Genomic DNA, 27,558 nt, shown 5'->3' with positions numbered 1-27,558 from the left:
CTAGCTTGTGCTGGGCTGCGCGGCTGAAGCAAATGCCCTGTCAGCTGATATGTTTCAGGAAGAGAGAGAGCAAGAGTGTGTGTGTGTGTGTGTGAGAGCATATGTATGTGAAATGGAGCATGTATGTATGTGTGAGCAAATAGCATGTAAGAGAGCATGTGGGTGAACATGTGAAGGAGCATGTGTGCGTGTGAGCAAATAGCATGTAAGAGAGCATGTGGGTGAACATGTGAAGGAGCATGTGTGCATGTGAGCAAATAGCATGTAAGACTGCATGAGTATGAGAGAGAGAAGCTATGCAGGTCAGAGGAAGCCTCTATTTTCTGGGGATAGAGAGAGAATGTGCATACATGTGTATGTGAGAGAACCTGTGTGAAGATGTGTAAGCATGTGTGTGTGTGTTGGAGAATATGGGTATGTGAGAGAGAAAGGAGAAAGTTGTACCACTCCCTCCCCAAACTAATCCATGACAATCTCAGGGTGACTTGAAATAAAAAGTTCTCTATGGAGAGCAGAGGATTTTTTTTATCCTTAGTTTTAATAATTAGGTGTTATTTGATGTCTTCTGTTATTTATTTGGCTTGTATTCTGATTTAAGGGTTTTTGGGAATAATTTAAAAAAATTATATGGGTATCCTTTTCATCAGCTGTTTTGAATATTTATTCTTTTTATGATTATGGTTTTACTATTATGATTGATGGTTTATAGATTTTGCTGTTTAATGAGGAATAGTGATGTTTCTGTTTTTACATTATTGCATTGCATACGGAGTCTGTGTTATGGTTTCCAATTCAGTTTTTGTCTGCATGTTTCTAGTTATACTTTGTCTCTTTATTCTGTATTTGGTGAGGGTTCAGCGTGTTCTGCATACATGACTGAGGTGAGGTATTTTGCTAGTATGTAGTTTCAGCTTGGCTTGTTCTGTTTTTTTCTAATATCAGGTGTATTGGTGTTATAGGGCCTGGTGTAATATTTGAAGTGTTACCTTTTCATAGGTAGTGTTACTGTTTGAGTGCTGGCAGTTAGTGCTCTTTTCATATGGGAGGTTTACTATATTGTAATTAAGTTTACTTAAAGCTTTCTGAGAGCTGACATGCTCTACAATAGTCCCAAGAATGTAGGTATTTATTTATTTATTTTTTTTTGCAGAGTTTTCTGGTTGGTACCACCAGTAGTGCATGTAAATATAGTTACTTACCTTAGAACACTGAATATTCTTTTCCATGTAGAATGTTACTGTAAATGTATATTTTTTAAATTTATTTGTGGGAAAGGAGGAGCCAGGAGTGTATGCAAGGCTGTAAGGTTTGCTTATTACACCTAAGACCTTCACACCAGCTCTGGCTGCACTGACTTCACAAGAGAAAGCAGGACTCCATCTGGAGCTGTGCTCCTTTGAGTTAGTGGCTGTCCCCAGTCTCAGCAAGGGCTTAATTTTCTCTTTTTATAAACCCAGGGAACAGTAGGGGTCACTTCTTGTCCCCTCTCCCCTGGTGTCAGTAGGCAGAGCAGAGCCTGGGATACCATAAAAGCAGCAGACTCTGTAGCCTGCAGTCAATGGGAATGCACTAGAATGGTGGGAGGGTTGCGGAGAAGTGGATGCAAGCTACAGGCACAGGTCAGAAGGGGTTAAGCCAGGAGAAAGTGCCTATGCAGTGTTGGGGAGGCTTCTGTCTGAGGTGACTGCACTGAGCTCTGAGAGAAGCAGCTGGCTCTGGAACTAGTGAGTCTCTTAGAGAATGAGATTGGGAAAGGGAGGGGGCAGCTGCAGAATGGGGAAGGGCTGGCAGCAAGAACTTTACACCATGATGTAGCAGTGCTAGGATGGGGGCAATCACTGTGTGAGCACATAAACAGCAGAATAACAGTAGTACGTCAAAGAGAGTGAGACACACACAAACCCAATCGCACTTTGTCTGTGAGAGTGTGTGTGTGTGTGTGGGTATCTTTGCCTCTCACACAGACACAAACACACTCTGTGTGTGGGTGTGTCTGAGAGTATTTGTTTTTGTGGTTGTTGTGTATGTGCCAATAAAACTTCTGTAACCTAAAAAATCAGTTTGTGATTGAGCATGTGTGTGTCTGGCAATGTCATTACTTGCAACTGGTTCAATAGCCAGACCAGGAATCCAAAATATATCTCTATAAGCAGATGTGTAGGAAGCCCAACTAATTTGCATGGATGGCATGAAGGCTGCAATTCTGCTCACCCATGGTCTCTAGAATGTGTTCAACTTCTTAGTTATTTAGAAAAGATTAAGTTTATGCTGGATATATTTTGGCTCAATTTTGCTGGGTTCCAGGGTTGACTTTGTGTGTTTTGGGGAGCTATTGATACACATGCTGCAGGGAAAATACATGAAGGTGTCTGATACGCTATGGGCCAGTTTTGAAAAAATACCCCAGGCCAATATTTCCCTGACTGCTTAATGCCTTCATCTGCATGGGATTTCCATGTGAGGGCACTAAGCAGTACTCTCATTTAGGGCCGTGCATTTTCTGCATGCAAAACTCCTTGCTGCATCGGCAGTAAGTTTTGCACCCAGAAAATGCGAATTCATATGTAGGCAGAAAAATGCATTCAACTGACCACGCCTTTCTGCATCTGCCTGCCTGTGTGTAAAACTTGAACCCTTCATTTTCTCTACTCTTTCAATGGCCAGAAGTAAAATTCTGACTGAGGGGAAGGGGAAAATGAATGACAATTATTGGAAAGCATTTCTAATCAAAGGCACAAGTAGCTAAGGTGACATACCCAAGGTCACACAGGATATTCACAAAACAGCAAGATTTTAATTTTTTTCTGAGAAGTTAATACAATGTGCAATTATTTAATAATGCTTTCATCATTTGTTTTCAGGCATGAAGGGTGTTCCTCTTCTACCCTCCTCTCCACCTCTGTTTAGAGCCAGAGTCATTTGACCCACAAGTGATAAAGCTTCATTGCTTGTACTCACTCCTCAAATTTCCCCCTTTCCCCCAGCAAAATAAAAAGAAACAAATGGGATTATGTTTGCATGGTTGGAACAGTCTGGTTTGATTGCAAGGAAATCTTTATGTGATGAGAAAACCGTAAATTCATGAAGATTTAAGTACTTCTCCAAATGCTACAAAAGATGAAATGCAGAGAGAGGTAGATTTACTTTTACAGGAAAGTATACATACATATGTTGGACATGTGGTAACAGAAGAATGGCTACATTAGCAGAATACCCCCATGTTTCTGTTAAGGGTAGCAACTGTTGCTCCATGCAGGTTACCCCCAAGCCTTATGTTAAGGATAGTAATATTAACAATCAAAACCAAGCAACTGTCAAACTGATAACAAACAGGCCGATACAGTAAAGTGCAGCCGTGGTTACCCGGTTTTTAACCCGCTTTGGACGCACGTTTTGGACGCGTAAGGCGTACCCGCAATTCAGTATCTGCTTTTACGCGACCTTACCGCTTGCCGAAAAGGACACGCATCCGTTTCCGCCCGCCGCATGTATATATGTTAATGATCGGATTAGCTATTCCCTCCGATACAGTAACGTGCGCCCAAATTATCGCCCTTTTAACCAGCTTATTTACCGCGTCTTTAACCTGAGTATTTACCGCCTACCCTGTCCCTGGCGTTAGATGGGAGCCGTGCCAGGCTAGGGTTAAACTGTACATCTCTGAGGCTCTGGACATGGACGCCTCTACAGACACCGGAGAGATGGGCGTCCGCTAGGCGTCCTGAGGCTCCGGAGTCCAGCGGAGACATGGACGCCTCTACGGACGCCTCTACGGAGCCTTCCTCCTGCATCTAGAATAAGGCTGTAGTAGACGCTGAAATAAGAACGCATAGCTGAGTTGAGAATGCAAACTTCAGAATACACAGTGTGGCATATCCATGTATGTACTAGGAAACTTGGACATCCAGCCAGGCACTCAAGGCAGCGGGGCCTACAGGCGGGAAAGTCCATGAATGGAAGCCGCGACCTCAGACGTCCAAGGTCGCTGTGTCCGTTCATGGACCTTCCCGTCTGTATCCGGGCGTCCATGATCGGAGGCACCGCTGCCTTGAGTGCCCGGCCGGACGTCCAAGGTCACGACTTGGACGTCCGGCCGGGCGCTCAAGGCAGCGGGGTCTGTAGAAAAGAACCATCCACTTACCTGGTGGAATGACATTTCAAAGGACAGGTACCAGTGCACCCTGGATACTGTATAGGTGCTACATACCGCTCTGTACAGTAAAATGGATTGCGAACACCTACCACTTCATTGACGCGCTTTGGACGCCGCTTGGATTTGCGTCTAATTTGAATACTGAATCGAGCGGCTTGTGAACCAAGATGTGAGCGTGGCATACGAGCGGGCGCCTGGCACTGCCGCACTTTTTCTTACGCGTCCTTACTATATCGGCCCGAAAATTACTGCTAGCAATATTTTTACAGGGTGAGCAGCCTTCCTGATGATTCATTCAGTGCTGCTGCTTAAACATGCTTTGCTTTTGGACTTGGCTTTAGAAGCAGTCTTACCCTTTTTCCCTAATGTTATCAGGGAGGATGGTCTATTATTCAAAAAAGTACACTTTTTTTTTTTAAATAATAAAGCACGTAGAATTTATTTGAAACTTAGATGGCACTAATGCATTTGTAATCCATTTTACACTGTCCCCCAACATGGAACCGTGTTTCGAATAATTGTGTTGGGAGAGGGACCTTTTATGTTCCGTAGTATGTCAGTACCCCAGACCATAAAAATCAGGGTCCAGAGTTGGCTGTTGTCTACACCCAATTCCCATTTTTCCCCCATCGTTGAAGTGGAGAGCAATGCTGCAGTTACATCAAAATCATGTAAGCTAATTGGTTAAGGGTAATAATCCCCATGCCTTCTGTTAGGGGTTAATAACTGCCACTGCATACAGGTTTCTCCCTATGGACCCTTTTCTTAATTTCCAATTCTAGCCTTTAGGGATCCACAGCTTTTATCTCATGCCTTTTTGAATTTGTTTACTATTTACATCTTCACTACCTGTTCCGGAAGGGCATTCCAGGCATCCACCACCCTCTCCGTGAAGAAATATTTCCTGACATTGGTTCTGAGTCTTCCTCCCTTTATTTCATATTGTGAACTTTAGCTCTACTGTTTTGCTATTCAATGGAAGAGGTTCAAGGAACATGCATCATTAAAACCATTCAGCTATCTGAAGATCTGTATCGCATCTCCCCCGCATCTCCTCTTTTCCAGGGTGTACATATTCAGATCCTTCAGCCTCTCCTCATTAGTCTTCCGACACAGACCCCACACCATTTTGGTCATTCTTCTCTGGACCGCCTCCATCCTGTCTCTATCCTTTCTGAGATACGGTCTCCAGAACTGAACACAGTACTCCAGGTTTGGCCTCACAAAGGACCTGTGCAAGGGCATTATCACCTCCTTTTTCTTACTGGTTGTTCTGTATGCAGCCCAGCATTCTTCTGGCTTTAGCTATTGCCTTGTCACATTGCTTCGCTACCTTCGGATCGCTAGGCACGATCACCTCAGTCCATGCACATTAGTCTTTCATCGCCCATCACATACAGCTCTTTTGGATTACCATACCCCAGATACGTGACTCTGAATTTCTTGGCATTAAATCCCAGCTGCCAAGTCTTAGGCCACTCTTCAATCTTTCTTAAATCAGTTTTCATTCTTTCTGCTCCTTCAGGCATGTCCACTCTGTTGCAGATCTTATTATCATCCGCAAATAGACAAACTACCTTCTATTCCTTTTGAAATGTCACTCACAAAGATACTAAACAGAATCGGTCCCAAAACCGATCTCTGTGGCACTCCACTTAATGCCATTCTCTCTTCAGAATAGGTTCCATTTATCATTACATGCTGTCTCCTGTCAGTCAACCAATTTGTAGTCCACTCCCACCAACTTGGCACCAAGTCCCAAGCTTCTCATTTTATTCACTAGCTTCCAATGCATATCAAAAGCTTTGTGCAAATCACATCAAGTGCTCTTTCTTGATCCAATTTTCTAGTCACCCAAACAAAACAATCAATTGAATTTGTTTGACAGGATTTCCCCCGGTGAATCCATACTGTCTCTGGTCTAGCAACCAGAGGCAATGGATGGTTCACTATCCTTTCCTTCAGCAGAGTCGCCATTAATTTTTCCACCACAGAGGTAGGCTAATAGGCCTGTAGTTTCCAGCCTCATCTCTGCTACCACTGTTGTGAAGTGGGACCATCACAGCTCTTCTCCAGTCACGTGACACAACTCCTGTTTCCAGGGATCTATTGAACAGGTCTTTCAGCACATCTCTGAAATCATTCAGTATCCTGGGGTGTATCTCACCTGGCCTCAGGGCCTTGTCAACGTTCAGTTTTCCTAGCTCTTCCTATACATTCTCTTCTGTAAACAGAGTTTCGTCTACCCCACACCCATTTATGGTCCTTCTCTAGGGTAGTCTTTAATGAGACTGAAATGAAGTATTTGTTTAATATTTCTGCCATTTCTTCATCTCCCTCCACACATTGTTCCTCATTACCTGTCAGTTTCACTATATTACTTTGGGCCTCCCTTCTTTTTCTGATATATCCGAAGAATGTTTTGTCACCTCACTTTAGCTCTTTGGCAGTTCTTTCTTCTAATTGACCTTTTGCTTTCCTGATTTTTTTTTTCTTCATCTGTTTCACCAGGTATTTTTCCTGTGTTCCTCTTTTTGGGATCCTTTATACTTCTTGAATGCTTTTTCTTTTTCAACCACCTCCTTTGAGAACCAGATCTGTTTCGTTTTCCTCTTACTTTTGTTTACTTTTCTAACACATAGCTTTATAATAGCTCCTTTAATTTGGACTACTGTTATTCCACCTCACCCATTTTTTCCCAGTCTTCTAGTACTTCCTTCAGGAACATCCCCATTATGACAAAGTCTGTATTTTTAAAATTCAAAACTCGGGTCTTCGTGTGACTTCTGTGTATCTTATTTGCAATATCACACCATGCCATCTGATGATCACTGGTGCTCAGGTGTGCACCTACTTGGACATTAGAGACATTATTCCTATTATCGAGCAGTAGATTGAGTATCACATCCTCGCTTGTGGATTTCATTACCATTTGTTTGAGCAGAACCCCTTGAAGAGCATCCACTGTCTCTCTACTTCTTGTAGATTGCGCAGAAGGGATACTCCAATCTATATCTGGCAGATTAAAATCTCCAAAAAGCAACACTTCTCCCTTCTTTCCCACCTTTTGGATGTCTTCGATCAGATCTCTGTCCAGCTTTTCTGTCTGAATTGGAGGCCTGTAGGCCACACCAATATAGATGGAAGCACCATCTTCTTCCTTTTTTTTTTTTTTTTTTTTAGGACAGCCCATAATGCTTCTTCTCTGCCTCACATCCCTTGCATTTTAGCTTGTGAAGCTTGCTGGGCAGACAGGATGGGCCGATTGGTCTTCTTCTGCCGTCGTTTCTATGAATATTGTTTTTGCACTAACTTGAAGAAACCCTGAGGTGCATAAACCAACTATAACATTAAGCAGGAATTCATCTTATGCAATTATAGACAAATGATACATTTGAAATGTATATGACCATCATATCAAGGACATGTATATTCTTGTTCACATCCACACTTTATGTAGATTCAATTATCAGTCTCTCAGATCCCATTTGTTTTATATTTAACAGTCATCAGAAAAATATTTTTTAAGAATTATTTCACTGCACTTAAAAACTTGAACTTAACTTTGAATCTTGTGTTCCAATAGTCACCATTTAGTCTGTCAATCTCGGAAGGGCTTGACACGCAGTCCATCACGCAGCCATCTGAGGTGGCGGTGGCCATTTTGAATTCTCCCATGCGTTCGGTCTCTGAGCCAGGGGAGATCCTGGCATCGGGTGAGGACGTTGGTGTCCCTCCAGTCTTGATCCCAGCTTTGTCCCTGGGTGGGCCATCGACTGCAGGGGTGCCAGTGGAGTCCAAGGTGAATTTTCTCCAGACTTTTCTCCATTTTTTTACATCAGGCCTTTTGTGCTTTTAAAAGACTGGGGGAGAGGTGTAGGGGGGGGGGGGTTCTCCCTGCACTGGAGAGCCTCTAGTTCTTTCCAAGAGAGCTTGGCCTACTATTTTGGTGCTGGGGCCTTCATGGGGTACTTGGGGGGACATAAGGGACACAGACAGTTCTGCATCCTTTGAAGGGGCCATCCCTTCTGGCTCAGGGTGAGTCCTTGAGCTTCCTGTTTCTGTAAAATGAAATAGATGGGCTGATTGACCTGGAGCTGACTTGCCTCCAGCTGGAAGAATCCAAGCCATGGAGACTCTGGTGGTACCTTATTAAAGGGAAACACAAAACCACCACCGCCTTACCACTCCCGTAAATGGAGGAGATGTTGGCGGAATGGGAATACCCGGAGTCTGGTTTGAAGGGAGTCAATCTCTTACAATGGCTTTATTCCCTTCCTCTTGCGGTGCTCCAGAAATTCTTTTAGGCGCCAGTGGTTGATGCATTTGTGATGGCGGTGACCAGGCACAGTATTATTCCTGTAGAGGGGTGTGTCTCACTGAAGGACCCCCAAGACAGGAAGATGGAGCTGCCCCTCAGGAGTTTGTTGCTTCGGCCATGGCAATACAGATCTGTCTACTCAGCCATGGTGATATGGGTACTTCACTGAATTCTGAGGGTGAGGAGGCAACTAGAATAGAGTCCGCTGCAGCCTTCTTTTCTGATGCTCAGTACGATTTGTTGCAGAGCTCTGCCAGGTCAGTTACCCGGTCAGTGGGTCTATATCATCTTTTGTGGTTGTGCAATTGGGCGGTGGACTCCTGGTCCAAGCTGCATCTGGAGAATTTGCCCTTTAATGGGAGTCCATTGTTTGGGGGAGATCTTGACTAGTTAAGAATCATGGAGACCCTAAGCCTTAGCTTCTAGTGGAGGATAAAAGCCAAGCCTTTTATAGACCTGGGAGTGGTTGCAGGAAATTTCGAGTTTTCTGGTGGTATAAGCCAGGCAGACAACTTTTGGGGCTTTTTCATCCTCTTATTCAGGCCCAAGGGACTGTGGTCAGTCCTCCTGACTTTTATGGTCTGGAGAAACAAATAAGCATAGGGGTAACTTGCTGGTGTGGCAGTTACTACCCTTAACCAATAAGTGTTAACGTAACTCCTTAATTGCTCTGTGCTTCAACAGCAAGGGAAACACAAAACCACAAAGGGTAACAGGGAATTGGATTCAGACAGTAACCAACGAGGGCCTTGACTTTTATGGTTTGGGAAACTGATAAGCATGGGGGTAACTTGCACAGGGTGGCAGATACTACCATAAGCTTGCTGGGCAAACTGGATAGACCATTTTGGTCCTTTTCTGCTATCATTTTATGTTTCTAGGTTTCTTTTGTGGAGCTAGAAGGCAGAGAGGACCCTGCTTCCTTGAGGGGCCAATAGAACATCTTCAAGAGGCCGTGTGGGTTCACTCACTCTTGGCTCCTGTAGGAGGCTGACTGCAGGAATTTTGCAGAGAGTGGACCCAGGTAACTGCTGATTGCTGGGTCCTGGAGATAATTCAACTCATTTACAGTCTGGACTTAAATTGTTCCATGCGAGAAGCATTTATGGTTTCCCTTTGCACAGTCCCAGTCAAGCAGTAGGTAGTGTGCAAGACCCTCTGAAAGCTACAACCTTTGAAGGCAGTGGTGCATGTGCTTCCGTTGTAGCATGGCCAGGTTCGGTACTCCATTTACTTTGCGGTTCCCAAGAAGAATGGGTCTTTTTGTCCTATTCTGGATCTTAAAGGAGTGAACCAGTGTCTGAGTCCTGCTGTTGACTAGGAGAGCCATTCGGGTCCTCTGACAATGCCATCGCAGTGGCTTAAGTAAATCAGCAGGGAGGAACCAGGAGTTGGAGCATCTTGCTAGAAATGCCCCTCCTCTTTCCTTGGGCAGATTGGCATCTCAGCATGTCAGTGGTGCATATCATGGGCCAGGAGAATGTTCAGGCCAAGTTCCTCAGCAGAAATTGGTTAGATCTCAGGGAATGGGAATTGAGTGTGGATGCCTTTCGAGTAATTTGTCGCAAGTGGGGTTGTCCACAGCTGGACTTAATGGCGACTCAACGAAATGCAAAACTGGATAGTTTTTTTTTCCCTGGGCGCAGAGAACAGGGATCGATGGAGATCAATACCCTGGTACAGCCATGTCCGGAAGGGGAGCTTCTGTATGCTTTCCTTCCATGGGCGCTCATTATCAGGCTACTACAGCAGATAGAACTTGAGCCAATCAAGGTGATCCTAGTCGAGCTGGATTGGCCTCACAGGCTTTGGAATGGTACCTATTTTGGCTTCAGGTGACAAGGTCCTTGTGGCTCTTGAAGGCATGGGGCCTTCTGGTACTGGGGCCTGTGGTCATGGAGGATCTGGCTTCATTCTCTCTTACAACCTGGTTCTTGAGTGGAGACTGCTTCATAAGAAGGGGTATTCCTCCGCTGTGATATCCACATTACTGAAGTCCCAGAAATTGTCTATTTCATAGGGGTAGATTTTAAAAGGTTGCGCATGCACGTCCATGTGCGTGCTACCCGGCGCACGCACATGGATGCCTGATTTTACAACATGTGCGCATATTATAAAATCGGGGGTTGGCGCGCGCAAGGGGGAGCACAATTGTGCAACTTGCATGCGCTGACGCCCGCAACCTTCCCTCATTCCTTCCCAGGCTGCTTCGATTTTGGAGCAGCCTCGGAGGGAACTTCTCAACTCCCTATCTTAACCCCCCCACCACCCAACCTTTATTTTACCTGTTGCGCCTGCCGGCAGCCTGCTGGCACACAATCCTCCAACACAGCGGCAAATGGCCGCTGTGCTGGAGGCCTCTGGACCACCCCGCCCCTTTTTCGACGCCCCGGGACATACGCGCATCCTGGGGCTTTACGCGCATCGCCGGACTTTCTAAAATAGGCCTGGCGTGCATAACACCACCTATGCACATAAATCCAATGGATTTACGCACGTAGGCTTTTTAAAATCTACCCCTCAGCCTGCATCCGGGTCTGGCGCCTATTTGAGCACTTTTGTCGGGACATGTCGGAGTCCCCTTGGCAGGCCATGGTTTCTTCACCTTGGCATTCCTGCAAGGCAGACTTGATAAGGGTCTAGCTTTGAATTCCAAGAAGGTGCAGGTGGCGGCTATGCATGTTATAGGGGGACCATTAAGGTTTTCTCTTTGCCGCTCACAAGGATGTGTCCTGTTTCCTAAAGGGGGTAAAGAGGCTGCATCCTATTTTCCGGCTTAGGTCTTGAGAGTGCTCCAAAGGGCTCCATTTGAGCCACTAAGGCAGAGTTCTCTGAAGGATTTGTTGTTAGACAGCCGCCTTCATGGTGATTTGTTCTGTTTGGCGGGTTTCGGCTCATCAGTCCTTATCCTATCAGGATCCCTTTCTGGTGATTTCTTGACCAGTGCCATCTTTTCTCCCTATGGTCAATTCAGCATTTCACATTTATCAGGCAATTTCCCAATTTGTGGGGGGAGGAATGTGGACCAAATATAGCTCTCTCTGATACTTGGATGTGCAAAGGCTTATCCTGTGTTATCTGGTAGTCACCAATGATTTTCACAAATTGGACAATCTGTTTGTGCTTTTTGGGGAACCACATAAGGAAGAGGCGGCCGTTAAGGCTACCTTGGCCCACTGGATAAAGGAAATAGTTGAATCCACTTACCTCCTGAAGGGTAAGTGCCCTCTGAAATTGGTTCATGCACGTTCCACCAGGGTGCAGTCTGCATCCTGGGCGGAGGTGCTGGCACCAGTCCATATTAGCAAAGCAACCACTTGGTCCCTTTTGCACACTTTTTGTGAAGCATTATCGACTGGATGTCATGGCCTCTGGAGGAATACAGCCTTTGGCGCAGGGGTCCTTAGGGTAGCCCTCACTTCCTCCTGCCCAAGTAGATGGAAGCGTTGGTACTTCCCATTGGTCACAGCTGGACTGGTGTAACAGGATGAGATAGAAAGTGATATTTCCTTATCTGTTAATTTTCTTTCCATTAGTCCTGCTACACCAGTCCAGGACCTGCCCAGGAAGTGAGGATCTGTGGTTTGCTGTAGTTTTAAGGAGGGTTTGGTTCTTTCCCTTTCTTTCCTCTTATGTTTTGGCTTTCCTTCCTGTTCTATGGTGCAGGGAACCTCTTTTCAAAATTGGATTAAGGAATTTTGTGTTCATGGGTTGGGGGTCTGATGCGAAGCTTGGTTGGATCTCTGCTGCTAGCACCACCTTTTATGTAGTGGCTGTGATGTCACAATAGAAATCTGTATAGTCTGCCTCCATCTGCTGGTAGGGGGAGATAACCCATTTGGTAGCAGGACTAATAGAAAGGAAATTAACATGTAAGGAAATTTCACCTTGTTCCACACCCGGCCCCAGGCTCCAATTATCCAAAACCACTTTCTTTACATTATTTTTTGAGTCAGAAATGGAAGTTATTTATATGGCAGAGTCTTTCCTTCCCCTTTCAATGAATAGGTAATATTTCCAAAAAAGGCAATGGTCTTTTATAAACATGTATAATTCAATCCCCTGAAGAGAGTTTCTATATTCACTTTCCTTATGTCTAAAATAAGGACTTGAGCTGGTAGGAGAGGCCAGGAAATGCAGTAGGGAATGAGAGTTTACAAGGGAGTTGATAGTATAGAAAATGAGGGATTGGAAGTGCTGCCATGCGGGATGGGAATTAGATTCTGGAGTCTGGCGTTAACGGGCTGGGAATGAAAAGGGAAGAGTAATCCCAGTGATCATGTAACTGCGCTGCTTAGTGGCAGTGTGCTCACAGGTTGGAGAGAGCTGTGGTCTTTGGCCTCCTGGCCAAGTACCTGTGTTACTGCAATGACTGGGTTAGCGGGAAGGCTAAAAATTAAGGAGAAACACTGGATAGTTGCCATTGAAGGTATTGGCAATACTGCTTCAATAGAAGCTGGTTCTGACTGAGGCGGAAGCCCAGAGTAGGAGGAGACTGCTGGGCCAAAATTCTAAATAAATGTTAAATTCTGTATGAGAAAAATGCATATGAAAAAATACAGGTAGAGAAGTACAAATACTATTAACTTGGGAGCTTCTGTTACGTTCTTGGAAGCAGAGAACAGGAGTCACTTGCTGAATGATTGAACCTTGTTGGAGGAAGCTTCTGTCACACAGCAGAAACACTAATGAGCCTCTCTTTTTTTTTTTTTTTTTTCTGCTGCCAGGAATTTTGTTGTGTTTGAAGTTCTGAGGGAGGAAGAGTTTTCCCCACTGAAGAATGCAGACACAGCAGAGAAGGACACTCCGACCACTGCACGCCGATCCCTCTTATTGCAACACTACCGCTGGGCACGGAAAGCGGGTGCCGACTTCCGAGATGCGGCAGGCTTCAGGATACCAGATAAACCAGGGTGAGGATTGGATGTGGTCATGTAATCGTCTGGTGGGCTTCTCTAAGTTATCAGTGGCACACTGTGGGGAAAATCGATGTCCCAAGCAAGACTGCTTATTTGCATTCTCATTTTCCCTATCAACCATAAAATATATATAGGGACAGCAAAAGTATTCTGATTCTTGGTTTTTCTATTTTATTTTTCTAAAGAGTTTATCTTCTGCTTTATTACAGCCTTAATCACTTTATATTTCAATCTATAATAATATCACTATTTTAATCTTATAGTAATATCACAAGTCTATAACAATTTAATTTAGTACATAAATATCACATTCATAGTCTCATCCACAATCACACTCATCACATCATAAAGATCTTTAAATAAAAAGATTTCTATGATTTCATATGAGTGAGTGTGATTGTGGATGAAACTATGATTGTGATTATGTTCTAAATTAAATTGTTATAGACTTGTGATATTATTATAGATTAAAATATAGATAAGTGATTAAGGCTGTGTAATAAAGCAAAAGATAAACTCTTTAGAAAAATAAAATAGAAAAACCAAGAATCAGAATACTTTTGCTGTCCCTAGATATATATATATTTTATGGTTGATATATTTTGTAAGGGGATAGAGCAGTTGGTGTATTATAGTTGAGTATTCTAATTTTTCCTATCAAATCTGGTACCAAGCAACTTTGACTTATGGCAGCCCTTTTCTTCTGTTGCATGGTAAACCTCAGTTCCCTGTACGTACCAGGATCAGTCCAGACGGTGGGTTATGTCCCCCGTCCAGCAGATGGAGTCAGACAAGGCTTCAGAGGGTGCTATCATATAAACCAGTGCACCCTCTGTAATAGCTCTGTATATCTCTGACTCCAGCAGATAGGAGTAGGGGAACCTGGTGCTTCCCCTTCATGAAGATTAAATCTTTGGTTACTCTTTCTCTCTAAGGGTTTTGCCTTTCAAGGTTGGATCAAGTTAGTTTTGTTCAAAAACCCCCCCCAAAAAATGGAGGAAAGTTTTGTGACTTGCAGGCAGGGCTGCCTTAGTCACTTCCCTCCTCCCACACTCTCTCCTTCCCTCTTCTCTGGGGTAAGTGGATTTTTTGCTTGTGCTTCTTTGCTTTTCAGCTCCGGAGCTGCGCTGAGTGGTGGAAGCTGGTGGTGCCAGCCTCTCCCCACTCTACCGCCGCAGACTGCCCCGTGGCCCCGAGACGGCCATTCCCCGGGGCCGCCACAGCAGAGACGTAATATTCCTCTGCTGAGGATCTGGGCACTCAGGGGAGCAAAGTTGCATCCCGCTCCCCGCGGCGATTGTACAATTTCTTGGCCCCTCCACGGCTTCCCCCCCCCCCCCCCCCCCGCTGCCTCAGGCATGCCGCGGCCGTCCCGCTGCTCGGCCTGCGGCGAGCCGGGGTCGAGACTCTCAAAGGAGGGTGTCTGTTCCCGGTGCCTTCCTGTTGGGGAGGGCACCTCCCGGCCGCTGGACACTTTCTTCTCGCGGCGCGACACGGACATCGTGGGCCGGCCCCTTCACCGCCTTCGGCGGGAACGGCGGCCATTTTCAATTCCCCGGATTGGGTCCTGCAGCCATTAGAGGAGGATGAAGAGGTTCCTAGTGAAAATCCTCCACCGATTCTGCCACCGATTGCCCCCCCCCCCCCCCCGAGCCCCCCACCTTTTTCGCCGGAGTTCATTGTGCTTATGCACAATGCTTACCTGCAGCGCCTGGAGGCTCCCAGGGCGCCTATTTCGGAACCACCTCCCGCCAAAACCCCACGCTTAGCGTATATTCCACAGGGGACCCAGGACCCCGCGGGGGGGGTGGCGGGGGCCTCCCATGGGGACCCCAGGGTCCACTTTGCACCCAGGATGACCCCCTTCTCGGAGGCACAGCTAGATGGCGAAGACCCGCGGGTCCTCCGCATCTTTAGGAGGGACGAGCTCGAGGACCTTATCCCTCAGATCCTTCCGGAGCTGGACCTTGATCTTCCGCCCAACCCACCGGGGCCTTCGGCGCCTGTCGTGGCTACTTCTGTCAGGAAGGGGGACCCTCTCCTGGCCGGCTTGCGCCCTTTGTCTCGGGCCTTTCCCACCCATCCCACCTTTCTTCAGCTTCTGGCCAGGGAATGGGATACTCCCGAGACCTCTCTTAAAGTTGGACAAGCCATGGAGAAGCTTTATCCCCTTCCGGAGGACTTCCTGGAGTTGCTCTCAAGGTCCCGAAGGTGGACTCTGCGGTCTCGGCGGTCACCAAGAGGACAACTATACCGGTGACAGGTGGCACGGCCCTGCGGAACCTCCAGGATAGGAAGTTGGAGGTCTACCTCAAACGAGTTTTTGAGGTCTCAGCTCTGGGAATTCGCGCGGCCATCTGCAGCTCCCTGGCACAGAGGGTGGGACTCCGCTGGGTCCAACAGCTCCTCACCTCACAAGTCCTACCTCCTGAGGAAGCGCGCCAAGCGGATCAACTGGAGTGGACGCCTTGTATGAACTCTTCCGTGTCTTGGCGAGATCTATGGTCTCGGTGGTGTCAGCGAGGCGCCTATTATGGCTTCGTAACTGGTCGGCGGATACTTCTTCCAAGTCCAGCTTGGGCTCGCTCCCCTTTAAGGGCAAGTTCCTATTTGGGGAGGATCTCGACCAGATCATCAAGTCTCTGGGTGAGAATTCGGTCCACCGGCTGCCAGAGTACAGACAGCAGAACTTCAGGTCGTTCACTCCCTCCTGAACCCGATCCTGGACGCAGCGTCGCTACCGTAGTTACAAACAGTCAGGACCCCGGACACAATCTTCTAGATCCCAGTCCTGGCCCCGTTCCTTTCGTGGTCGCAGGCCCACTCGGGAGGGGACTAGTCAGGGGGCCTCATCCAAGCCCACCCAATGATGCCGCGCCTCCCCACTCCTCCACCCCACGGATCGGAGGATGAATTTCTCTCTTTTATGAGGAGTGGGCCCACATCACCTCGGACCAGTGGTTCCTAGACATCTTAAGGAACGGCTACCCATTGGAGTTTGCCTGCCTTCCAAGGGACAGGTTTCTCTTCTCCCCATGCGGCTCGAACCTCAAGAGACTGGCGGTACAACAGACCCTGGACAGACCCCTGAGTCTCAGAGCCATCGCCCCTGTCCCCTTTGGAGAGGTGGGCTCGGGTCACTATTCAATTTACTTCGTCGTACCCAAGAAGGATGGGTCCTTTCACCCAATCTTGGATCTCAAGGTCAACAAATTCCTGCGGGTCCCCCACTTCCGCATAGAGACTCTGCGTTCTGTGATTGCGGCAGTGCATCGGGGAGAATTCCTGGCCTCTCTCGATCTGACAGAGGCCTATCTCCACATCCCCATTTTCAAGATCCTAAATCAGCACTTCCAGTTCCAGGCACTCCCCTTTGGACTGGTGACCGCCCCGAAGACGTTCACGAAGATCATGGTGGTGGTGGCAGCTGCCCTGAGATGGGAGGGGATCTTAGTTCACCCCTACCTGGACGACTGGCTCATTCGAGCGAAGTCTTTTTCCCAGGGACAGGCGGTGGTCTCCAGGGTCATCAGCCTCCTTCAGTCCCTCGGCTGGGTGGTGAACTTCGCCAAGAGCTCCCTCATTCCTTCGCAGTACTTGGACTTCTTGGGAGCACGCTTCGACACTCTTCAGGGCAAGGTTTTCCTCCGCCCGGACAAAGCCAATCCCTCCGAGGACAGATACAGCGCTTTACTGTGTTGCCAGTGCCCACGTCCTGGGACTATCTACAGCTCTTGGGATCCATGGTCTCTACGATAGACCTCGTTCCATGGACTTTTGCGCACCTCCATCCCTTGCAAGCGGCTTTGCTATCCCGCTGGAAACCAGTCTCGCAAGACTACCAGTTAGTGCTCCCTCTTCCCCAGCCTGCCAAAGACAGCTTGGGTTGGTGGCTGGATCCACAGCATTTGGCCCAAGGCACTTCTCTTGAGATTCCGGATTGGGTGGTGGTCACCACCGTCTCCGGCTGGGGGGCAGTTTGCAACTGGAGCTCAGCGCAGGGACAGTGGACGAAGACGCAAGCAACCTGTACGATCAACTAGCTGGAAACAAGAGCAGTGCGCCTGGCCCTCATCCACTTTCTACCCCTGGTGCAGAATTGAGCAGTGAGGATCTTATCAGACAACGCAACCACAGTAGCGTATATCAACCACCAGGGAGGAACGAAGAGCCGGCACGTGTCACTTGAGACGGTCCGTCTGATGTCATGGGCGGAGAAGCATGTAGCGCGCCTGGCTGCTTTGCACATTGCAGGCGTACACAAAATTCAGGCGGACTACCTGAGTTGTCAGCAACTGGACCCCGGAGAGTGGTCTCTCTCCGATGAAGCAATGCAACTTCTCATTCATCGCTGAGGACCTCCTTGCCTAGACCTAATGGTGACCTCTCTCAACTCCAAGGCACCTTGGTTCTTCAGTCGCAGGCGGGAGCGCGGTACAGAAGGAGTAGATGCCCTAGTGCTCCCCTGGCCAGACAACCTTCTGCTCTACGTTTTTCCAGCATGGCCCCTAGTGGGCAAGGTCATTCGGAGAATAGAGCGCCATCGGGGGCCCGTTATCCTGATAGCTCCCGAATGGGCACGCCGCCTTGGTTCGCGGATCTGCTCCATCTGGCAGTGGACGGCCCACTTCATAAGAACATAAGAACATAAGAAAATGCCATACTGGGTCAGACCAAGGGTCCATCAAGCCCAGCATCCTGTTTCCAACAGTGGCCAATCCAGGCCACAAGAACCTGGCAAGTACCCAAAAACTAAGTCTATTCCATGTAACTATTGCTAATGGCAGTGGCTATTCTCTAAGTGAACTTAATAGCACACTTAATAGCACACTTCGCTTGAGCCATCTTCCTCGATTGCTCCATCAGGGACCAGTATTTTTCGAGCAGGCAGAATGCTTCTGTCTTGCGGCCTGGCTTTTGAACGGTGCTGCCTCCGGTGCAAAGGGTACCCTGATGCGGTAGTCTCTACTCTTCCTCAAGGCCCAGAAGACTTCGACCTCTGCCGCCTACGTGAGGGTCTGGAAGGTTTTCGAGGCTTGGTGCACAGCGCATAATACGCATATCTCGAGAGTCACGGTTCCTCGGATCCTTGCGTTCCTTCAAGACGGATTGGATAAAGGCCTTGCCTACAACTCTTTACGAGTTCAGGTTGCCGCCCTGGGCTCGCTCATTCAGTACGCAGATCATCCTCTCCTGGTGCAGCCGGATATCGCCTGTTTTCTCAAGGGGGCGAAGCATTTTCGGCCCCCGGTCAGGGACCCGTGCCCTTCTTCGAGCCTCAATTTGGTTCTTAAGACCATGGCTGGGCCTCCCTTCAAACCCCAGCGCAAGGCCACCATCAAAGATATCACGCTCAAGACTGTCTTCCTGGTGGCCATCAGTTCTGCACGCCGCATCTCGGAACTTCAAGCTCTTTCCTGCCGGGAACCTTACCTACGTTTCACAGACACCGGGGGTGTCCTTACGCACAGTGCCGTCCTTTCTACCCAAGGTCGTTTCGTCCTTCCACCTGAACCAGATGGTTGAGCTCCCGTCTTTCTCAGTGGAGGAACCAGGTCCTCTTCGCTTTCTTGATGTTCGACGTACTCTAATTCGCTACCTGGAGCTCACTAACGACGACAGAGTTTCTGGCCACCTGTTCATCCTGTGGTCAGGGCCAAGGAAGGGTTTCCCAGGCCTCGAAGATGACGATCGCGCGTTGGCTCAAGGAAGCCATAGTCACAGTGTACATCGGTGCGGGGCGGACCCCTCCACTGAGCGTCAAAGCCCATTCTCTCCGGTCGCAGACTACATCCTGGGCCGAAGTACAGTCCGTCTCATCACAAGAGATTTTCCGGGCAGCGACTTGGAAGTCTCTTCACACTTTTCATGTCATTACCGGCTACACCTGCCGTCGTCAACCTCCGGACACTTTGGCGACCAGGTCATTCGAGCAGGGCTTGCAAGAGCCCACCCAGTGTAGGGTAGCTTTGGTACATCCCACCGTCTGGACTGATCCTGGTACGTACAGGGAAAAGAAAATTACTTCTTACCTGCTAATTTTCGTTCCTGTAGTACCAAGGATCAGTCCAGACGCCCGCCTCATTGATTACTGGGTTTAGGGGATCCTTTCCCTGCTCGATCTACTCTTCTCACTCTGGTACCTGTTTGTTAATCTCAGCTATGAGACTGTTTTCCACGGTTCTTTCTGCAAGTTACAGTTCTGGCACCAGTTGCCTTAGTTTATGATCTGTTATGTTTCAGATACTTGATCCATTCTTAGTAATTGTTTATTTTGGCTTTGATATTCTCTGTACTGAGCTATTACAGAGGGTGCACTGGTTTATATGATAGCACCCTCCGAAGCCTTGTCTGACTCCATCTGCTGGACGGGGGACATAAGCCACCGTCTGGACTGATCCTTGGTACTACAGGAATGAAAATTAGCAGGTAAGAAGTTGCATAAGCTCACAGTACACCGGAAAGGTGATGCATTTGGACCCTTGAAGCGTTAGGGGAGGTTTTCCTTCCAGCTATCAACCAGGAAGGGATCTTAATTTGCTTTGTGGGATCATCTGTGGAGAGGAGGAAATGTGTCCCTAGCTGGGAGTAGAATCAGCAGCCTCCAAGGTAGCAGCTTTGCTTCTCAGACAGAGGTCTGCCACAGGCCTAGATCTGTAAGATGTCTGTAGTGCTGTTTATTTTCCCTGTTATCATTTGAAAACTTGATTATGTATTTAACCAATTGCCTAACCCAATTACACAAATGAACATTTTAGTTTTTCTATTTATATTACTTATTTTGGCATTTTCCACCATAAACCTCATGAGTGTTTGGAGTTCATAGTATGCCAGATCCACATTTGGGCACTCTCTGTAGAAATGAGAGGAAAATTTGGTTCCTGTTTCTCATTTTACCCAACCTATCCATGAAAGTGCCAGCTAGTGGCAGTTGTGATGGCACCAACATGAACACCTGAGCACTGGCAAACAGGAGTGAAAACACAAGCCTGCTTGAGGCCACAAAATAGCCATCTCATATTGCTTGGGATATCCTGTGACATAGAAACTGAGACTGACAGCAGTTAAAGATAGTAAGACCTTTCTAATCTGCTCAGTTTCACTTCTAGTGCAATGTCATAGACACCAGGTGATCTGACGTCTCCTTTCTATCTTAACTAGAGATCCCTTGTGTCTACCTTGTCCTGAATTCTGTTTCTCTTTTTTTTGTTTGTTTCCCCCTCACCTCCACTGGGAGACTGTTCCATACATCCACCATCCTTTCTGTGAAGAAATATTTTCCAGAGTTGCTCCTGAATCTGCCCTCTTAGCTTCTCATACTGTGGCCTCTTGCTATAGAGCATTCTTTTTCCTTTGAAAAAGGTTTACTTCTTACGCATTTTACATAGAAACATAGAAACATAGAAATGACGGCAGAAGAAGACCAAATGGCCCATCCAGTCTGCCCAGCAAGCTTCACACATTTCTTCTCCCATACTTATCTGTTTCTCTTAGCTCTTGGTTCTAATTCCCTTCCACCCCCGCCATTAATGTAGAGAGCGGTGGAGGAGCTGCATCCAAGTGAAATATCTAGCTTGATTAGTTAGAGGTAGTAGGAGTAGTAACCGCCGCAATAAGCAAGCTACACCCATGCTTATTTGTTTTTACCCAGATTATGTTATACAGCCCTTATTGGTTGTTTATCTTCTCCCCTGCTGTTGAAGCAGAGAGCTATGCTGGATATGCATCGAAAGTGAAGTATCAGGCACATTTGGTTTGGGGTAGTAACCGCCGTGACAAGCCAGCTACTCCCCGCTTTGTGAGTGTGAATCCTTTTTCTTCTCCCCTGCCGTTGAAGTTATGCTGGATATGCGTGAAGTATCAGTTTTTCTTTTCCCCTGCCGTTGAAGCAGAGAGCTATGCTGGAAATTCGTGATGTATCAGTCTTTCTCCGATGCCGTTGAAGTAGAGAGCCATGCTGGATATGCGTCGAGAGTGAAGTATCAGGTACATTTGGTTTGGGGTAGTAACCGCCGTAACAAGCCAGCTACTCCCCGCTTTGTGAGTGCGAACCCTTTTTTCTTCTCCCCTGCCGTTTAAGCAGAGAGCTCTGCTGGATGTGTGAAGTAACAGTTTTTCTTTTCCCCTGCTGTTGAAGCAGAGAACTATGCTGGATATGCATTGAAAGTGAAGTATAAGAATGGAGTGATCAAGCTAGTTGAAAGGCATCAGGAATAGAGGAAGGTGGAGGTAGTAATCTGGATATTTGGTTTGGGGTAGTAACCGCCGTAACAAGCCAGCTACTCCCGTCATTGTGAGTGCAAATCCTTTTTTCCACATTTCCTCATGCTGTTGAATCTTAGAGTGATGTTGGAGTCACAGTAACCATGTGTATGTTTATTGACTAAGGGTATTGTCTCCAGGCAGTAGCCATCATTCTGGCGAGTCACCCACTCTTCATTGGCGGCCTCTTGACTTTATGGATCCACAGTGTTTATCCCACGCCCCTTCTTTTGAGATATTGGTCCTTGTCGTGTATATTTCCCATCACGCCCCTTCCTCTAGGCTTTACATTTTTATTTCCTTGTTCTCGACCCAGCGCCATTTTGATAGTCCTTTGGTCGGCCTCCATTCTGCCTACATCCTTTTGATCAATTGCACTTCATCAGGTATGCTGAACTATGCCACTTAAATGGATTTACTTAATGGTCCATCAATCCTTGGGGTAAAACTTATTTCTTTACATCTGTACACATACGAGTGTTAATGAAGCTAACTGGAAAACTGAGCTTAAATACATGTTATGATCAACTTGTTTTTTCATATTTCAGGTTCATAATATTGCACAAATTGTTCTTAATGGTGCATATGAATAAAATATCAAGGCCTTTAATAATGTGTTCTTGCTCTAGAGATCTGAATTTAAGGGCCTTTCCTTAAGCACATGGGATTAATCTATGTGTATTCTTATTTTTTTTTTTTTTCACCCCTGTCGTACAGGTTATCTGAGACAGAAGATCCTCCAGCTATTTGTGAGATTTCCCCATTGGTGTCGTATTTTGGAGAGGTGAGACTATATGCAGATTGTAGCATAAAAGTAGAATGTTGTGCTTCTGTTTCCTATCTTTGTAAGTAGCCATCATGATGTCCTTGCTTCTAAAATGCTCAAAACCAAGAAAAATTGTATTGTGTTGATCAGAAGAGCATCATTTGATTATATAGTAAAGCGGGGTTTAGCAACGCACAGCACCAGGGCCTTATGGTAGCATAATGAAGACCTCCCAGCTGCCTTGCTGCTCTCTACAAACACCAGCCCTGCTGCAAGCATTTTCAAAACTTTTCAGGGTGGTTTTGTTGATCTTGCAGTCCATGAGAGTTTTTTGAAAATTATCACTGTGCCAGGTGTAGAGGCTGGGTGGGAAGCAGCAGTTTGGGGGGACAAGGGGAAACCCCCCTTTCTCTCTCCCTTCCACAGGCAGGATTTTATCAGATCTGAAGGAGTGAACATATGGTCTTGAAAGTTCAACATTCTTAGATAATTTTCACATTGGTCCAGTAAAGTAAAGGCTTATGTTTCATCAGTGGCGCGAAATATGACTTCAGTGAATGGATATGAGAATCGGCAGCAAAAATTTAGGCAGTAGGACAATTGGAACTTGAAAAAGTGTGACTTAATTCAAGCAACCAAAAAAAACTCTAGGATGACGTACAACTGGACAAGCAGTTGTACTGAGCTAAGTGCAAGGCTTAATCTGATCTGGGTTTTGTAATATTGGTAATTCCCTGTAGTCACACTGTATCCTCTGAATGGTGATGGTCCTCCATGCATTTCCATCTGCTGCAGGTGGGATATTGCTCTTCATTACTAGGTGGTTAGATGTGAGATAAACAGATTCTGCATCTACTTAAAGCCAGTCCTGTGGATCCTCAGAATATTTATTAACTTGCCAGATATTTGGATAGCTTCTCATTGATCTTACTTGGAAGTCTTATTTAAGATTTTGTTTTTTATTGCATTAAAAAAGAAATCCAGAAAGTCCAAATACAGCTTTCCATTCAGGATGCAGATTTTGAGATATAGCGCAATCTACTCGGGGATAGGAAGTATAGAGGGCCAGTGAATCACGATACCACTGACACATTCCCTAATTTATAGTGTAGCAATCTCAGTTTCGTGTTGCTTTTTTTTTGTTTTAAGTTTCCCTTTTATGGGGGGAGAATAAGATCTGCAACTTTTGTAGGTTAATGAAGCATACCAGCACACCAAAGAAGTTTCAGGACAGGGAAATTCGATGCCAGAATGTTAGTCCTTCCAATAAATTTACAGCACTCTGGTGAAAATCTAACATGGGTAATTGTTTGTGGTTAATATGTTGGAACTTCTTCAATTCCTACAAGGTCTTGATACACACAGAATGTAAGAGTCATAATAACTCAAGTTGGTGATGTACACCATCATCAAAGGAAGCCACTCCAACTCCTAAGATTGTGGTATAAGTGGGAGAATTTTCACACATTTTAAATACCATATTTTCCTAATATTAAATGAATATCGGAATAACAGAGGTTTTCAAACTGTTCAATTTAACTGCTAGCTAAATTGTTGAATAGATGTTTGATTATAGTCTCTCATCATGTCCTTGTCCCAAGTCAGCGACGAGGTGTGCAGCAGAAGTCGCAGATTCTTACAAATCTGACAGGAACCGTGACGTGACTGCTTCTGCTATGGCCCTTGGAGCTGGACTGACGCCACTATCTCATTTCACCCAGGCAGCTTCAGCTGGGGTGTAAACCAGTGGCATAGAAGGGAAAGGCTCTGGAAGGCTGCGGCTATTCCCCTGGGCCATGCAGCGCCACTTTGCTAGCCAAGTTCCTGCACTATGACAGGAGGGCATGGAGAGACTGCCATAGAGGAAACAGACATGGCCCAGATGACTTGGCTGTCCGGACAGCGAACAAACAATGACAAGAGTTCTCATAAGTGCCATATAAAATAATGCTTCTAGAGGGCAATTTTCAAAGCCTTTTATGCAGGTAGAGCTCTTTTTTTTTTTTTTTTTTTAACCCGCATTAATCTGAAAACTGTCCTCCCTCAACGCAGCTAAAAGTGCCAATAGTGCAACGTGATGTGCTTAGCTTTAGCTGCATTACCAGGAGGTGCTCCGGGGTGGGAAGGAGAAGGAAATTACGCAGTTGATCATGTTTTCAAACACATTTTCCATGAAAAAATTAACTGCATAAAAATCAGGTGCAAGTGTTTGGGTTTCAGGGAGAAGGGGGGTGCATGATGCTTCCCTATGAGAACTGGTACAATACCTGTGGATAAAAAGGAGCCATGTACTTTGTTCTGATGTGGACAGTCTGAAAATTGTCCCCATTAGTAATTGTAAAGAAGGAAAAGGTGAAACGGATTCATATCTAAATGATCAGGCCCAGAATTTGCCATCGAGCCTAATGAAAAGCAATGCTTCAGAAGCTTTCGGCTATTACCCTCCTTGTGTGTTGTACTTTCTCTTCTTGATGCTCTAGCAGTGTTTTAGTGCGGGAATGGGCATCCTTCTTCTTAAATTTGGGGAAGACAGGGACTACAGAAGGAACCCTGAAAGACCTGGGTCCTTCCCCCATTGCTAAGGGCAATTTTCAAAGCCATTTACCCAAGTAATTAGGTCTGTCTGAAAATTGCTCTCCTCTCTCTGGCATTCCAGGGGCGGTATTGGGTCTGTGGAGGAAAACTGCATGCATACATTGGATTTTCCAAATTGCCTCTGCTATCTCCCTCCTCCTCCTCCTTCCCCCACCTCCCCGCCTGCGCCTGTACTTTATGCTGGCTCATTTTCAGAAAGAAATCTGCCAAGTGGTTTCTCTTGTCAAAATAGTGACAAAGTGAGAGCGATAATATTTGTGTACTTTGCAAATTTATGGATTATTTCAACATTGTTCCAATTGAGTGTAAAAAGGGCAAAGCATTATGTGCAGGCATCAGTACTAAGGGATAGTGTAAAAAAAATAGTTAAAAAGTTTACTGGAACACGTAAAGCAGTGCAGAGGCGTAATAAATTTGCTAATTAGCCTCCGTATAGAAAAGTCAGGTGCTCCTTAATACCGTTTCGATCTAGTTTGTTTGATTATTGTAGAAAGGCAGTACATTAAGAGAAATAAAGTGCTTTACAATACTGAATTTCCCTCATTTTGTTTCTAGGGCCTGGAATTGTACCTGAAGGGCAAAGAATTTCCTTCCTTGTTCATATTGGATGAAGACAAAGCCAAAGAGCTGGGGAAGGCATGAACTCGTACAAGCTCGCCCCGGACACGCGCTTACCATGCCAGAAGCATTGGTTACTAATCAGCAAAGTATCGATCATGTTATAAAGCAAAAGTTTGTACTGCAGGACTCTTATGCATTTCAGAACGATGCCAAATTTTAGTAGAAATTGTGTTTACAGAAAACCAAGACCACCTGGATACGTTTGGGTGTAAACTTCTATACCTCTACTGTTGTAGTCTAGTTTAGTTTATAAAGGTATATTTGCCTCCCCCGATACTCCACTGAACTGTGAACCAACATTTTATTTTATTTTGATTTAACTTCTAAGCTGCTTCAAACCTAATTGCTTAAATACATAGTAGCACGGCAGACACTCAACTAGATCGTTCAATAAAATGTAAGAGTTTGTTATAGCTTATGGCAATCAAAGCGAGGAGATCCTCTCTGCTGGGTCTGAAAGAGCTTAGCGGTTCATGCTAAAGGAGGAAGAGTCATGCTTTTTGGAGTAAATGCCAATTGTTTCTTGCCCAACTGGAGAACATGATAGATTACTTCAAAGTGGATAGCACATTATGAATCCACCCTCTGCTTCTCCCTCTTCATTTTACTGTTCAATTGAACACCTGAAAGTGAAAGTTGAGTAAATTAAGCTCTAAGGATGGACCTTGTATGTGGCTGAGTACTGGCAAACCTCAGGTGCATTTTACGTTGTGCCTTCAACCAGGTAATGAGCATCAGTAACCCATTACAATATACCTCTTGAGATTGAGATTATAAAACTATTTTTAATGCAGTTTTACAGGATTTAGATCTAACCTGTGCCGCCATGCTTGCTGTATGCTGGTACAAGTAGGAACCTTGGGAGCCAATTGCAAAGCAGAGATTTTTTTTGTACGGTTTTAAAATATAGCAATAGTTTGAAGCTGTGACATGTACCAACTTATCACTGAAAAAGCTGTAGTTGTATTATGTAATAGTAAGAGATTGATGCCCAATACCTGTATTATGTTGGTAGTTTGACTAATTATTGTAGCTCTTTGGCACCCGAACAGCAATCCAACATTTAAGGTCTGTACTGTACAGGCACAATAACCAATATTGATCTTGGAGAAAACTCTAGTCTTTGTAGGTGGAGTCCCTTTTGAGTCAATATAAGAATGATCCAGAAATGACGTTGTACCTGAGCTCTCAAGATGAAATAGGTCATTGGATGGCCTGAAGAAGGGACAAATGTGGACTCAAAAGTTCATCAGTATCATTTTGAATCGTTCTTATGTTGTGCAGAGAATCCAGCTTTTAGAACTGTGATACCCTTGTTTTATAATTGTTCATTTAAAAAGGTGTTTTGAATATGACTGGGTCTTGTCCGTTACCTGTTTGGGATCAGGTTGCTCTCGTGGCTGTGAGCTGCTTAAGTCATGGAGGGAGAAACGAGACCCCATGCTGACCACTAAGCGTCCACAGGAAATAATTATGTGGTGCATGAGACTTGCATCTGCACGGCCGCCTTTGAGACTCTGTCCAGCTGTAATTTAAAGTAAGTGAAATCATCAGGAGCCTCAGAGTACAGTGATATTTTGTCTTGTGCTGCTTCTTTCCGAACAGAGAGCAAGAGGTCAGGTAACAATCAGATTCAAAACACCATTTTGTTCTGTTTTTTTTAAAGAAAAATATAATCAATATTTGTTTTTTAATATATAATGAAACTCTGAATTATACTGTAGCATGCTTGTCCATGTTTGAGGCAGATATTCAGAAAATCTGAGCTCCTAAATTTAGGCCTGTAATAGGGTCATTCATCAAAATGTGTTATGGCGTTAACGCCATAACGCATGCGTTAATGCACAGCGCGAATACAAATTTTTTGGAGGGGTGGAATCAGGGAGGAGTTTGGGCGGGATCTAGTAAAATGAGGGGCACT

The 27,558-nt window shown here is 45.8% G+C and overlaps 1 protein-coding gene and 1 long non-coding RNA gene across 2 annotated transcripts in view; one reads left to right on the top strand and one right to left on the bottom strand.

Moving 5' to 3' along the window:
* UAP1L1 (UDP-N-acetylglucosamine pyrophosphorylase 1 like 1) overlaps positions 1-26,987 on the top strand; it is a 65,435-nt gene extending 38,448 nt beyond the window's left edge. Inside the window, 3 exon segments of the mRNA XM_029614230.1 lie at positions 13,202-13,387; positions 22,373-22,439; positions 25,572-26,987. Of these exon segments, the coding sequence (XP_029470090.1) occupies positions 13,202-13,387; positions 22,373-22,439; positions 25,572-25,658 (340 nt within the window). The 3' untranslated portion in view covers positions 25,659-26,987.
* Positions 26,988-27,083: 96 nt separating this feature from the next.
* The window catches only part of LOC115097996, a 29,887-nt gene continuing 29,412 nt past the window's right edge, over positions 27,084-27,558 (bottom strand). The window contains exon 3 of the long non-coding RNA XR_003858385.1: positions 27,084-27,162. This is a non-coding gene — a long non-coding RNA (uncharacterized LOC115097996). The remainder of the gene's footprint in view (positions 27,163-27,558) is intronic.

This window comes from Rhinatrema bivittatum, chromosome 8 (assembly GCF_901001135.1).
Source record: "Rhinatrema bivittatum chromosome 8, aRhiBiv1.1, whole genome shotgun sequence".
Taxonomy (NCBI): domain Eukaryota; kingdom Metazoa; phylum Chordata; class Amphibia; order Gymnophiona; family Rhinatrematidae; genus Rhinatrema; species Rhinatrema bivittatum.
Note: the sequence above shows the minus strand (reverse complement) of the source record. Positions and strands in the feature narration are given on the sequence as shown.